Source organism: Chiloscyllium plagiosum, unplaced genomic scaffold (genome assembly GCF_037043375.1).
Source record: "Chiloscyllium plagiosum isolate Xiang-an unplaced genomic scaffold, Cpla_swu_hap1 HiC_scaffold_25, whole genome shotgun sequence".
Classification (NCBI taxonomy): Eukaryota; Metazoa; Chordata; class Chondrichthyes; order Orectolobiformes; family Hemiscylliidae; genus Chiloscyllium; species Chiloscyllium plagiosum.
Genome location: NW_028270163.1, coordinates 18,976,241 through 18,989,189, shown reverse-complemented (window position 1 = coordinate 18,989,189; position 12,949 = coordinate 18,976,241). Strand labels below are relative to the sequence as shown.

Genomic DNA, 12,949 nt, shown 5'->3' with positions numbered 1-12,949 from the left:
GCTGTGGGGCAGCCTAGGGTGACTTGATCTGGTAATATCTTTTTCATGATCTCAAGTGAGATCAGTGGTGACAACAAAATGCGATTGGTCGGGGAAAATTATTTTATTGAATGATGGATTAGGCTTGAGGAACTGTATGCCCTAATTTTACTCCTATTTCATATATTCTTATAAATATGAGGGCAAAGCTTAGTCCATGACCATATAATGTAGCCAGTACAGAAACATATTATTCAACCCAACATTTATGATCCACTTGAATTTCCTCCCAACTTCAGCTAAACTTATTGTAATCTGCACTTAACCAGATTCACCTTTTTGGTATGTAATTGTCCTGTTCAATTCAGCCACTTCCAGGGGTAGTAAGTTCCACATTGACAACTCTTTTTTTTTTTTTTGGTAAGGACATTTCTCTGAAATCTCTGTTAGATTTCTTGATTACTACCTTGGATTAGTGACCAGTTATTGAGCAAAGTTTGATATGCTGCATCCAAATCCATTGGAGTGCAGAAGTATGAGTGTTGATTCTACTGAAATATAAAAGACTCTGAGGAGACATGGCAGGGCAGGCGTTGAAAGGATCTATCTCCTTGTGGGAGAGACCAGAACTAGTGGGCATAATTTAATAGGGGATCTCCCATTTAAGGCAGTATAGAAGTTTTTTTTAAGGATCATGAGCCCATCCAATTTTCTCCTCCCGGAGAGCAGTAGTAGCGGGAACATTAAATACTTTTATGATAGAGGTAAATTGACTGTCTTGTTAGTCAAGAAACTAAGGTTATTGGTGGGAATGGTAACTCCCCCCCCCCCCCCGGCAACCTAGTCCGAATTCACCTGTTTGTATTTACTTCTGGTTCCAATTGTGGTGAAAAGGTCTCCCTTTGTCCACTCCTTCAAAACCTTACCTAATTACAAAACCTCAATTAGGTCACCACTAAACTTTTCTTTTAAAGGAAAAGAGATTCCGTCAATCTTTTCTTTGGTGGCACGGTGGCTCGATGGTTAGCACTGCTGCCTCACAGCACCAGGGACCCAGGTTTGATTCCCACCTTGGGCGACTGTTGATGTGGAGTTTCCTCCCCATGTCTGTATGGGTTTCCTCCAGCTGCTCCAGTTTCTCCCACAATCCAAAGATGTGCAGATCAGGTGCTAAATTGACCATTGTGTGAGATGTATTAGTTAGGGGTAAATATAGGGTGGGGGAATGGGTCTAGGAGGAAGTGAGGACTGCAGATGCTCAAGCTCCGAGTCGAGAGTGTAGTGCTGGAAAAGCACAGATCAGGCAGCATCCAAGGAGTAGGAGAATCAATGTTTCGGGCATAAGCCCTTCATCAGGAATGGGTCTGGGTGGATTACTCTTTGGAAGGTCAGTGTGGACTTGTTGGACCAAATGGCCTGTTTCCATACTGTAGGAATCTAATTTGATCTGAATTATATACTTGGTAGATTTTGGTATCATCTGTATAAAGTTTCTCTGTACCTCCCTGATATATCTATTATGTTCCTATAATATAACACTCACACCCATGCACACATCCTCTCACATACACCGTCACACTCACGCAAACACACACTTTCTGATGTATTCTCATATTCTTTCTCTCTCTCTTTCTTTTACATGCATACAAAGTCTATGGGGTGAATTTGCTCAAAAACACACACCTTCCAGGCAGGCAATCCATATAACATTTATAAGTTCCTAATTTGGAAATAGAACCAGTCTGACTCAAGATTGGGATATGGACAGATTGTAACCTCTCACCTTTAGTACCTTTACTGAGCTGAGATGTCACTCTTTTTTATAAAACCTTAAGTTATCTCGCGAATGTGACCTAAAAGAAGTTCTGGGATTTACATATTAATTAACTGAAACCTGCAACCCATTGCAGAAGATGAAAGACTTAATTAACAGCAATCTAGGTTTGTTCAATATATTGTTTTAATTGCATGACACTGATCTTTTGGTATAAATTCTGTGTCTTATGACCCTGTCCCATGGTGGCTCAGTAGTTAGCAATACTGCCTCACAGCACCAGAGTCCCAGATTCAATTCCCGCCTCAGGCAACTGTCTGTATGGAGCTTGCACATTCTCCCCGTGACTGCTTGGGTTTCCTCTGGGTGCTCCTGTTTCCTCCCACAGGTCAGGTGAATTGGCCGTGCTAAATTGCCGTGTTAGCTGCATTAGCCAGAGGGAAATGGGTCTCTTTGGAGGGTTGGTGTGGACTTGTTGGGCCGAAGGGCCTGTTTCTACTCTGTAGGGAAACTGATCTAGTTACCTGATGAAGGAGCAGCGCTCAGAAAGCTAGTGCTTCCAAGTAAACCTGTTGGACTATAACCTGGTGTTGTGATTTTTCTTTGTCCACCCCAGTCCAACACTGGCACCTCCAAATCATAACGGACGTATGTTCAAATATCAATATGATGTGATCCACATTGCTAACAGTCTTTCTAAATTATGATGGTATCTGACGTATTGTTTGAAGACAAAATAAAATTCTCTCATGAACACAAAAAATAACTTTAGCTTATAAATTTGACACCTAACATGTATGATATTCCCAGAGAATTAATGTAATTCTGAAGTTATTTAGTTTTGATCTTAGTAACTAAGTTGTAAAAAAAAATTAACACAGTCCTTTTGTTTTGGCGGAAGGAGGAAGAAAGGCCAACAAACTCTCTCGTTTTCTAATTATATCTCTAGTTACTTGTAAGTTACAGTATTGTAAGAATTGTCTTGTGCAAACACTCAATTTGATCAGTTTCAAAGACTGCAGTATTTTGGATAGACATAATGCAATGAAATGAGCACTCTCTGCTTTTACTACTCTGCCTAGCTCTGTTCCTCAACAGAAAATCATGGCTTAAGGTTATACACAGCAGTATTCTGTCACTATCACTAAGTCCCCAGATTGAAACACATCTGGGTAATCATCAATGCAGCAAAAGATTTCTGTAACTTTATTGATTCTGTTAAGTGTTAAATAATCAAACCCATTCCAGATTTTTAAAAAATTCTGTGAACAGTTGTTTTTCTTTCCTGACAGGTATTGATTACAAGACAACAACAATTCTGTTAGATGGGCGTCGGGTGAAATTACAACTCTGGTAAGTGCTTTCTATTAGTTCTGAAAGAAGCTAATTTGTTCATCTTTTTCAGTGTGGGGATTTGTTTCACAAACTCCAATTGGGTTTGTACTGACTGCGTGTAATGAAGCACTTTCCAAATATCATAGCAGGTACTCCTTCTAAAAGACAGTTATAGAGCCATGAAATGGGAATTTTTCCATACCTGAATCTTTCCTATTATGACATAAAAGCCGCTTCAGTGTGTTGGGAGAATCCAGTAAAGTAGAATGTTAACAACTAAAAATGCAATTGTATGCTACTTACCAGAATTTGTAAGATTTTGAATTAATGTCAAATTATCCTTAGAGATCTCACTTGCGTAGTTCTACTCTGGATGTGGGAAAGGAACTGCCTCAGTTTATGTCCATTTTCATAAAAGCTTCTATTTAGACTTTGCAAAAGCAAATTCAATTCCACTCGATTTCATAAAAATATAAAAAAAATCTCCTGTCCAACTCAGTCCTTAGCTTTTAACCTTTTGAATCCATTCTTCAAAATTAATCTTTCTTTTCAAAATGATCTTCACACATTCTTCTCTGGAGGATTGCTGTGCAAGAATATAATTGAATTGGAATATTCTGCAGATCTCGAAGAATATAGGTATTGTCACCTCCTACCAGACCTTTCCAGATGTTCTAGTACATCTAGACCAATGGCCACTGGAACACAGTCTGCAAACCCAATTAAGTTAATTCACCAGATACTCACAGGGTAACCAGGACTCGAATCAATCCAACTGTGGTTTGTAATAACCCATTTGTTTTAGATTAAATTTACAGTACATAGCCAGCAAGGAATTGTCCCACTCATACAAGAAAGTAATGCAGTTTTCTGAAGAGGTGAGCTGTGTCCTATTAGTTTATTTAATCTGATATTTTAAGATACCATCAAGGCCACCAACAATTGCCACATTTAAACAATGTGAAAGAATTGCTGTTAACAGTGTAGATATTTTGATGTCAAATTGAATTGTTCTAGGTAAAGACAGGTAGAAGTAAAGATGATGAAGTAACAATTTTGGTGTTTAGTAACACTTGCACACTTCCCTGTCTGCTTCAAAGTTTGAGTGGTTGGCTAAGTGGCAGTAGCGCCTCTCACATTTCCTTCGGTCAAATAAAGCAACTTGGAAAGAAGCCAACTTAGTGTTTTCCATTTAAAATGATAGTAATTTATTTCACTTGTCAAGAAGTAAAAGCCATTACGTTAAGAAAGACAGAATAAAGAGAATAAGAAGCTAATCTGTAGTCTTCAGTAAAAACCAGGTAGCCTATAAAAGGGACACTTTTTTTTGTGTAAGAATGTGTAACCCGGCAGAGATGTCATTCATTGCCAGAAAGGGTTTGAAAATTGACTGAGACTAGATGTGATCGAGATGACAGGTTTTCTTCTATGAAGATGGTAAGTGAATTAATTGTGGTTTTCTTTCCTGTTGCAAACCCACAATTTAACAGTGGTGAGATTGAAACTTTTGACATGCATGGATATGTGCCAAGATTAAATAATTTAAAGAAAAATAAGCGCACTCAAATTCTCATGATCCCATCAAGAAGAAACGTCAAAAACTTTCATTCAGTTTGATGGAAACAATGAAAAATGGGGAATTTGTGATAAAGCAGTGTAATATCAAAGTGAAGAAAGATGACTAAGGAACACTGAAGTCAAGCATCATTTGCACCAAAATAATTGCAGAGTAGTAAAAACAGTATAAATTTGAGATCTTCAATACAATAATATATAGCCAAATGAAAACTCTGAAAAATAACTGCATGTAATAAAACATTTGAAAAACTCCATGTGTAGCAAGGTAAAGAAGCACAGAATGTTGCCCCTCCTGCCATCTTTCACATTAGATGCACAAGTCAAACAGACCTTTAAAGTTATTTGTAGATTATAACTGGGAACTCTGCTTTCCAATGTTTTATAAAAATCAGGTTTCAATTGTCAAGTGTATCTTAGAAGTCTTCCCCCTCCTCATGCACACTGGGCAGGATTTCCAACCCAGTTGGGATGACAATCAAAGGCAGGCGGAGTGAAAATTAGTTGTGGAACCAAAATGCAAGATTTCCCTTACTTGCTCAAACTGATCAGTTTCACAGAGACTTATTTAGAGACAAATTTAAGGGGATGGCTTTTGTGTTTCCTGAGGCCTCTGGTTCACCGCACTGATTACTTGGAGGAGGGTATCCTTTCGCAGACTGGGAATGTATTGGGAAAGCCTGAGTTCAGCACTCCAAGCAGGCACAGAGACACTCCCAGCTTGCTTGGATGCAAAAGTAGCTGTCCTGTGAATGAGGGCTTCCCTCCCACCCCAACAGTGGGTCACCTCATACCTCTGGCTGGAAATGCACTTGGAATTAAAAAATTGAAAATTTTAAGTTAGTTGCCTTCTTGTCAATTGGCCCTCCATTTTTGAGAGCCCTCCTACTACATTTAATTGCCAGTTAAAGGCCCAACCATCTGAAAAGCTCAACCTACCCCATCCAATCCTCCCAACCAGGATATGTTCAGGATTTAGAAACAGTGGCATTCTGCTGATGTATCCATTTCATGCTGAACTCCAGGTGCTGAGTTGGAGACCGTGGGGACTGCAGCATTTATTGGAATCCACAGAATGGAAATAGATAGAATTGATTTTATGCAGTTATAAGTATCTATAATTTTAATTAGTTACCCCCAAAACTATTGGATTCATTTACTGATATTTTTGTGCTATATTTTGTGATATAGATGTTGAGGTTGATAGCTGGTTAGTGAAAAGTTCAGCTGTGATAATATGAATCATATCCATGCAGATGTCACAAAGCTGGTCCTTTTTTCTGAAAGCTGTTCCTTTTCTCCAGGATACTGTGTCCTTGTTTTTTTTTCAGAAGGATTGTAAACAGGCCAGGCTCTGAAACGGCTGGGTTTGGTACAGAGATAAAAGGATAGTGAGACTTTAGGCCAAAGCTTTCATGTTTTTAAAAGTAACCTGTATAAGTCAAGGGGATGTGGTGGCCAGCTCTCTAGCTGAACAGTTCAGTTCAGAACTTAGGGAGTTCAGCTGTGGAGCTGCGTGGAAACAGGGTGCTAAATTCTCTCTCCTTCTGCCCTTCTAACTTAGCCCTGTAAGCCTTTGTTTAATTTTTATGGTGTTTAAGGGTGTTTGTTTATTGCCACTGTTTTGTATACAGAGGAACCTTGATTGTCCATGGGCAGGCAGGTTTTCATTTGAATAATTAGTTATTCTTTAAATTGATTTGACCTTGAACAAAGGAGGCTGAGCTGCCCATAATTGCGTTAAAAAGCATGTTTACAGAGTTTTGTTTTCATTCAATCTCTAAAATTTGTACAAACACTGGCTGTCACTTAAAATTCATGACGTTTTACAAATCAAATTACTTTTTCTGGACCTGAGCAGTAAAAATAATTCGTTTGAGGGGCAAGTTGGTTATTGTTTCCAAAGAAAACATCCAGCCACTGTTGCTTGAGATGCTGCTCTTTTTCGCGAACAGTAACATTTGGCAAAGATGCATCAACTTCATCTTGTGCTTCATACCACTCCATGAAAAGTCACAAACTTCAGTGGCTTCGTTAATGGGGACTGGAGGTGGTGTCTGTATCAGATTTTCCTTAGTATCCACGCCATCCGTACATTCCTGCTGTTCTTCTGTGACTACGTTGACTATCTGATAATCAATGAGCGTCTCTGTTCCAATGTCGTTGTCAAAGTTCACCCAACCATCGATCTCATTCTCTAAAATGGCTCCTAAACCCACCTGTCTGCAGCTTTTGGTGATGTCAGTGGTTAGCCTTTATTCTGGACGGGTGTTCCCTTCACTGGCATGGCTCCCAACATGCAAGCCATTGTACCAACACTCTGGGATTGTCTATGGTTTGATGTGGTCCCAAGATTCAGCAATCATGAACAGTGTCCTTGATTGTGAATGCCTTCATAATTTCCTGCAGTCCTTTCTCTGCATTGTCTTCACCCAGGATGGCACGCAATATGTCACGGCAATAATATTTTTTCAGAATTGCAATGATTCCCTGATCAAGCGGCTGTAATCTTGAAGTGGTGTTGGGTGATAAAACAAACACTTGATAGCTCGGTCTGCTGATTCTAACTGGCTGCCTTTCACAGTGTGTGCCACCGTGTTGTCAACAAGCAGTAGAGTGTGTTGCTTAAGTCTTTTGCTTGCCAAATGTGTTCTGATAGCTGGTACGAAACCTTCATGGAACCATAATGAGAAAGGTGAATATGTCACCTATGCCTTATTTTGTGCTTTGTACTTCATGGGAAATGAGATCTTGTCACAATTTGTGTAGCAACACAGATTAACATATCACCTAATGTAGACAAGCGGTAATTTATGAGTGCCCGTGGCGTTGACACAAGGAAAAATCATGATGCGATCTTTCTGCACTTCATGTCCCGATACCTCCTTTTCTGCGCTGAACACAAGTGTTTTATCCGGTAGTGCACACCAGAACAATCCATTTTCATCACCATTATATAATTGCTCAGGTTCATACTTTCCTTCATTAATGATGGATTGCAGTTTCATTCTGTAGCCTTCCATGGTGCTGTCAACCACAGACTTCTGCTCTCCAAGGACGCTGAATTGCCTAATGCTGTGACGATATTTGAAGTGCTGTAACCAGCCCGATGACACGCTGTGATCAGACTCATCGGAGTGGAATTGTTCATGGAAACTGGCAGCTTTTTCCAGTATCATCGGGCCAGATACGGGAATTCCCTTTTCACGCTGCTGTGAAAACCACAAAAATATAACTTGGTTCAGTTGCTCATCCTTTGCTGGCTTGATGAATTTTCTTTTTAGAGCATTTGCCGTGTCACTTTGGCTGATTAATTTCTTAATCGCTGGCCTTGCTTTCCTGATGTTGGACAAGGTTGCTATTCCAATGTTGTACTCCTGTGCAATCTTCGATGCCTTTTCACCATGATCCAAACGCTGTAAAATCTTACTTTTCTGTTCAATTGTCACTGTGGTCCGCTTTCTTTTCACAGACATGGTAAGTACGTACAACAAACTCGATCAGTTATACCAGATACGAACTCAGAAAAAGGTTGTAGAGGGAATGAAGACACCACTGATTTTGTTATGCATTTTGAATCCTTCGGCATGTCAGTCATTTTCATGTGTTAAAATTCTTTCAACACTGCGACAATTGAATGACTAAGATTGTTGCACCAGTATCATTAAGACCTCTTTGCTGCAATGCTTGCACACCACTTTCTGTGCAAGTTACCCCCCTCCACCCCATATTCCTCAATTAAACTAAAGGCGCAATCGTTGCACCATTGGTCAGTTAAAATTATTTTAACACTGCTACAATTGACTTTGGCAATAGACAATAGACAATAGGTGCAGGAGTAGGCCATTCAGCCCTTCGAGCCTGCACCGCCATTCAATATAATCATGGCTGATCATTCCTAATCAGTATCCTGTTCCTGCCTTATCTCCATAACACTTGATTCCACTATCTTTGAGAGCTCTAGCCAACTCCTTAAATGAATCTAGAGAGTGGGCCTCCACTGCCCTCTGGGGCAGAGCATTCCACACAGCCACCACTCTCTGGGTGAAGATGTTTCTCCTGAGCTCTGTCCTAAATGGTCTACCCGTATTTTTAAGCTGTGTCCTCTGGTTCGGCACTCACCCATCAGTGGACATATGTTTCCTACTGCCAGAGTGTCCAATCCTTTCATAATCTTATATGTCTCAATCAGATCCCCTCTCAATCTTCGAAACTCAAGGGTATACAAGCCCAGTCGCTTCAGTCTTTCAGTGTAAGGTAATCCTGCCATTCCAGGAATTGACCTCGTGAACCTACGCTGCACTCCCTCAATAGCCAGAATGTCTTTTCTCAAATTTGGAGACCAGAACTGCACACAGTACTCCAGGTGTGGTCTCACCAGGGCCCTGTACAGCTGCAGAAGCACCTCTTTGCTTCTATACTCAATTCCTCTTGTTATGAAGGCCAGCATGCTATTAGCCTTCTTCACTACCTGCTGTACCTGCATGCTTGCCTTCATTGACTGGTGTACAAGAACACCCAGATCTCTCTGTACTGCCCCTTTACATAAATTGATTCCATTGAGGTAGTAGTCTGCCTTCCTGTTCTTGCTACCAAAGTGGATAACCATACATTTATCCACATTAAACTGCATCTGCCATGCATCTGCCCACTCACCTAATTTGTCCAGGTCACCCTGTAATCTCCTAACATCCTCATCACTTTTCACCCTGCCACCCAGCTTTGTATCATCAGCAAATTTGCTAATGTTATTGCTGATACCATCTTCTATATCATTAACATATATTGTAAAAAGCTGTGGTCCCAGCACGGATCCCTGCGGTACCCCACTGGTCACTGCCTGCCATTCCGAAATGGAGCCGTTTATCACTACCCTTTGTTTCCTATTAGCCAACCAATTTTCAATCCAATCTAGTACTTTGCCCCCAATACCATGCACCCTAATTTTACTCACTAACCTCCTGTGTGGGACTTTATCAAAAGCTTTCTGAAAGTCCAGGTACACTACATCTACTGGATTTCCCTCGTCCAACTTCATAGTTACATCCTCAAAAAATTCAAGAAGATTAGTCAAGCATGATTTCCCCTTCATAAATCCATGCTGACTCTGTCCTATCCTGTTACTACTATCCAGATGTGCAGTAATTTCATCCTTTATAATAGACTCCAGCATCTTTCCCACCACTGAGGTCAGACTAACTGGTCTATAATTTCCTGCTTTCTCTCGCCCACCTTTCTTAAAAAGTGGTATAACATTAGCCACCCTCCAATCCTCAGGAACCGACCCCGAATCTATTGAACTCTGGAAAATAATCACCAACGCATCCATGATTTCCTGAGCCACCTCCTTCAGTACCCTGGGATGCAGACCATCAGGCCCTGGAGACTTATCAACCTTCAGACCTAACAGTCTCTCCAACACCAAATCCTGGCAAATATAAATTCCCTTCAGTTCAGGTCCTTCAGCTACTGTTACCTCAGGGAGATTGCTTGTGTCTTCCCAAATGAACACAGATCTGAAGTACCCATTTAATTCCTCTGCCATTTCTTTGTTCCTAGTAATATATTCCCCTGTTTCTGTCTTCAAGGGCCCAATTTTTGTCCTAACCATTTTTTTGCCTTGCACATACCTCAAAAAGCTTTTACTATCCTCCTTAATATTCTTGGCCAGTTTACCTTCGTACCTCATTTTTCCTCTGCATATTTCCTTCTTAGTAATCTTCTGATGCTCTTTAAAAGCTTCCCAGTCCTCCGTTTTCCCACTTAGCTATGTTATACTTTTTCTCTTTTAACTTTATATGTTTCTTTACTTCCCTCGTCCGCCACGGCCGCCCATGCCTCCTCTTGGGATCTTTCTTCCTTTTAGGAATGAACTGATCCTGCAACTTCTGCATTATACACAGAAATATCCGCCATTGTTCCTCCACGGTCATCCCTGCTAAGGTATTGCACCATTGAACTTTGGCCAGCTCCTCCCTCATAGCTCCATAATTCCCTTTATTCAACAGAAGTACTGTCACTTCCGACTGTACCCTCTCCCTCTCAAATTGCAGATTGAAGCTTATTGTATTATGGTCACTACTTCCCAATGGCTCCTTCACTTCGAGGTCTCTGACCAATTCTGGTTCGTTACACAATACCAGATCCAGAATTGCCTTCTCCCTGGTTGGCTCCAGCACCAGCTGCTCTAAGAATCCATCTCTGAGGCACTCCACAAAGTCTCTTTCTTGTGGCCCAATACCATCCTGATTCTCCCAGTCTACCTGCATGTTAAAATCCCCCATAACAACTGTAGTGACATCTTTGCGACAGGCCAATTTCAGCTCCTGATTTAACTTACATCCGACATCCAGACTACCGTTTGGGGGCCTGTAGATGACTCCCAAAAGGGTTTTTTTACCCTTAGTATTTCGAAATTCTATCCACACTGACTCTACATCTCCTGACTCTAGGTCCCCCCACGCAAAGGACTGAATATCGTCCCTTACCAACAAGGCCACCCCACCCCCTCTGCCCGTCAGTCTGTCCTTACGATAACACGTGTATCCTTGAATATTCATTTCCCAGGCCCTGTCCACTTGAAGCCACGTCTGTTATCCCCACAATATCGTATCTGTCAATTTCCAAAAGAGCCTCAAGCTCATCCATCTTATGTCTAATGACTGACTTAACATTAACACCTTTTTTATGCAACTATCTGTTCTAGTCCAATCTTCTTCAGTGCAGGTAACCGCCATTGATCCTGTACTGTGAACAAAAGACCAATGTCAGCAACACCAGTTTGTTATAATGGTTTCATGAGGCCTTCAGATTCTGTTCGGATAATCCGATTTTCAGATAATTGATATTTGGATAATCGAGTTTCCTCTGTATTCAAAACAGCATAATTAAATCTCGTCTGGGATAGAGTGAGTTCTGTGAGTATTCTATATTCTGTTCTTTGTGTTTCTTTCCCTAATTTTGTGAATAAATATTTGTCTGTTTTAAAACCTGGTAGTCAACTGAGCTAACTTACTCTGGGTAATTTTCACTGTACACTTACCAGGACAAATTGCAAAGTTACGGTCTGAGCTGCCCGTTTAAGAATGTTTTGAGTGGTCTGGACTAGTCCATAACACAGACAATAGCTACAAGACTGAACGATGCTAGAATTATTAGATGATCCCCATTAATCAGTAAATGGTTAGAACTAATGATCCCTTACTTTTGCAATCAAAGTTTTGCAAAGAGATTTTCATGAAATATGACAGCATGAACATTACTTGATTATTATGTTATTCTTTCTCCTAATGCTTAATTTCTTTTTGTGCTGAAAATAACATATATGTTAAATGGCTACACAGTCATATAATGATTCAGTTTCACTTAACTCCAAGTCACCAAGGCTAATGACACTGTTGAGAATTTGCTTTGAGTGGAATTTGAGACTTCATAAATATTTTAACGTAATGTAAAATGTTGTTTCTTTGAAGTATTTGAAACAATGTATAATTTCACAGAAACTGGGCATTCATGTTTATTATTAGTTTGGCAATACATTTAGGAGAGATTTCCTTTAAGAATACATTTCGAATCCGAATTGATCCGAGCACACACAAAGGCCCTTTGGCTCATGGTGGCTATGCCAGTCATCAAGCACCTATCTGTTCTAGTCCCATTTCTCAGCATTTGGCCTGTAACCTTTTATGCTTTTATGGTGCTTTTACTAATCATTTAAATACTTCTGAAATGCTGTAATACTTCTGAGGCATTAACTTCCAGATATCTGCCACCCTCTGGGTGAAAAGATTTCTTCCTTAAATCCCCTATAAACTTCTTGCCCTTTAAATCCATGCCCATGTACTAAGGAGAAAAGTTCATTTGTATCTATGCCCCTCAGTTGTGTTTACATCAGTCATATACCCCCACCCTGACCCTCAGCTTTTTCATCTCTCAGGAAAACAGTCCCAGCCTGTCTGATCTATCTTCTGGGCTTAAGCCCTCTGGTGAACCTCCTCTGCACCCTCTCCCATGCAATCACATCCTTCCTGTAGTGTGATGACCAGACTTGCATACAGTATTCCCCCAGTCGTCCAACTAATATCCTGTACAGCTCAACTATCACCTTCCTGCTGTTGTATTTCATGTTTCATCTAAAAAAGGCAATATTCCATGTGCCTTCCTAATTACCTTACCTACTTACCTTGTCATCCTTAGGAATCTGTGGAAATTGCACATCAAGGTCACTCTGATGTTCTCTTCTTCCTAGAAACCTATCAATCGATGTGTACTCCCTTGCCTAGTTAG

General features: G+C 40.5%; 1 protein-coding gene across 1 annotated transcript in view; it reads left to right on the top strand.

The window, feature by feature from the left end:
* Nucleotides 1-12,949, top strand: part of LOC122562038 (ras-related protein Rab-40B) — a 75,090-nt gene that overhangs the window by 42,944 nt on the left and 19,197 nt on the right. The window contains exon 2 of the mRNA XM_043714483.2: nucleotides 3,046-3,106. Coding sequence (XP_043570418.1) covers nucleotides 3,046-3,106 — 61 coding nt within the window. The remainder of the gene's footprint in view (nucleotides 1-3,045; nucleotides 3,107-12,949) is intronic.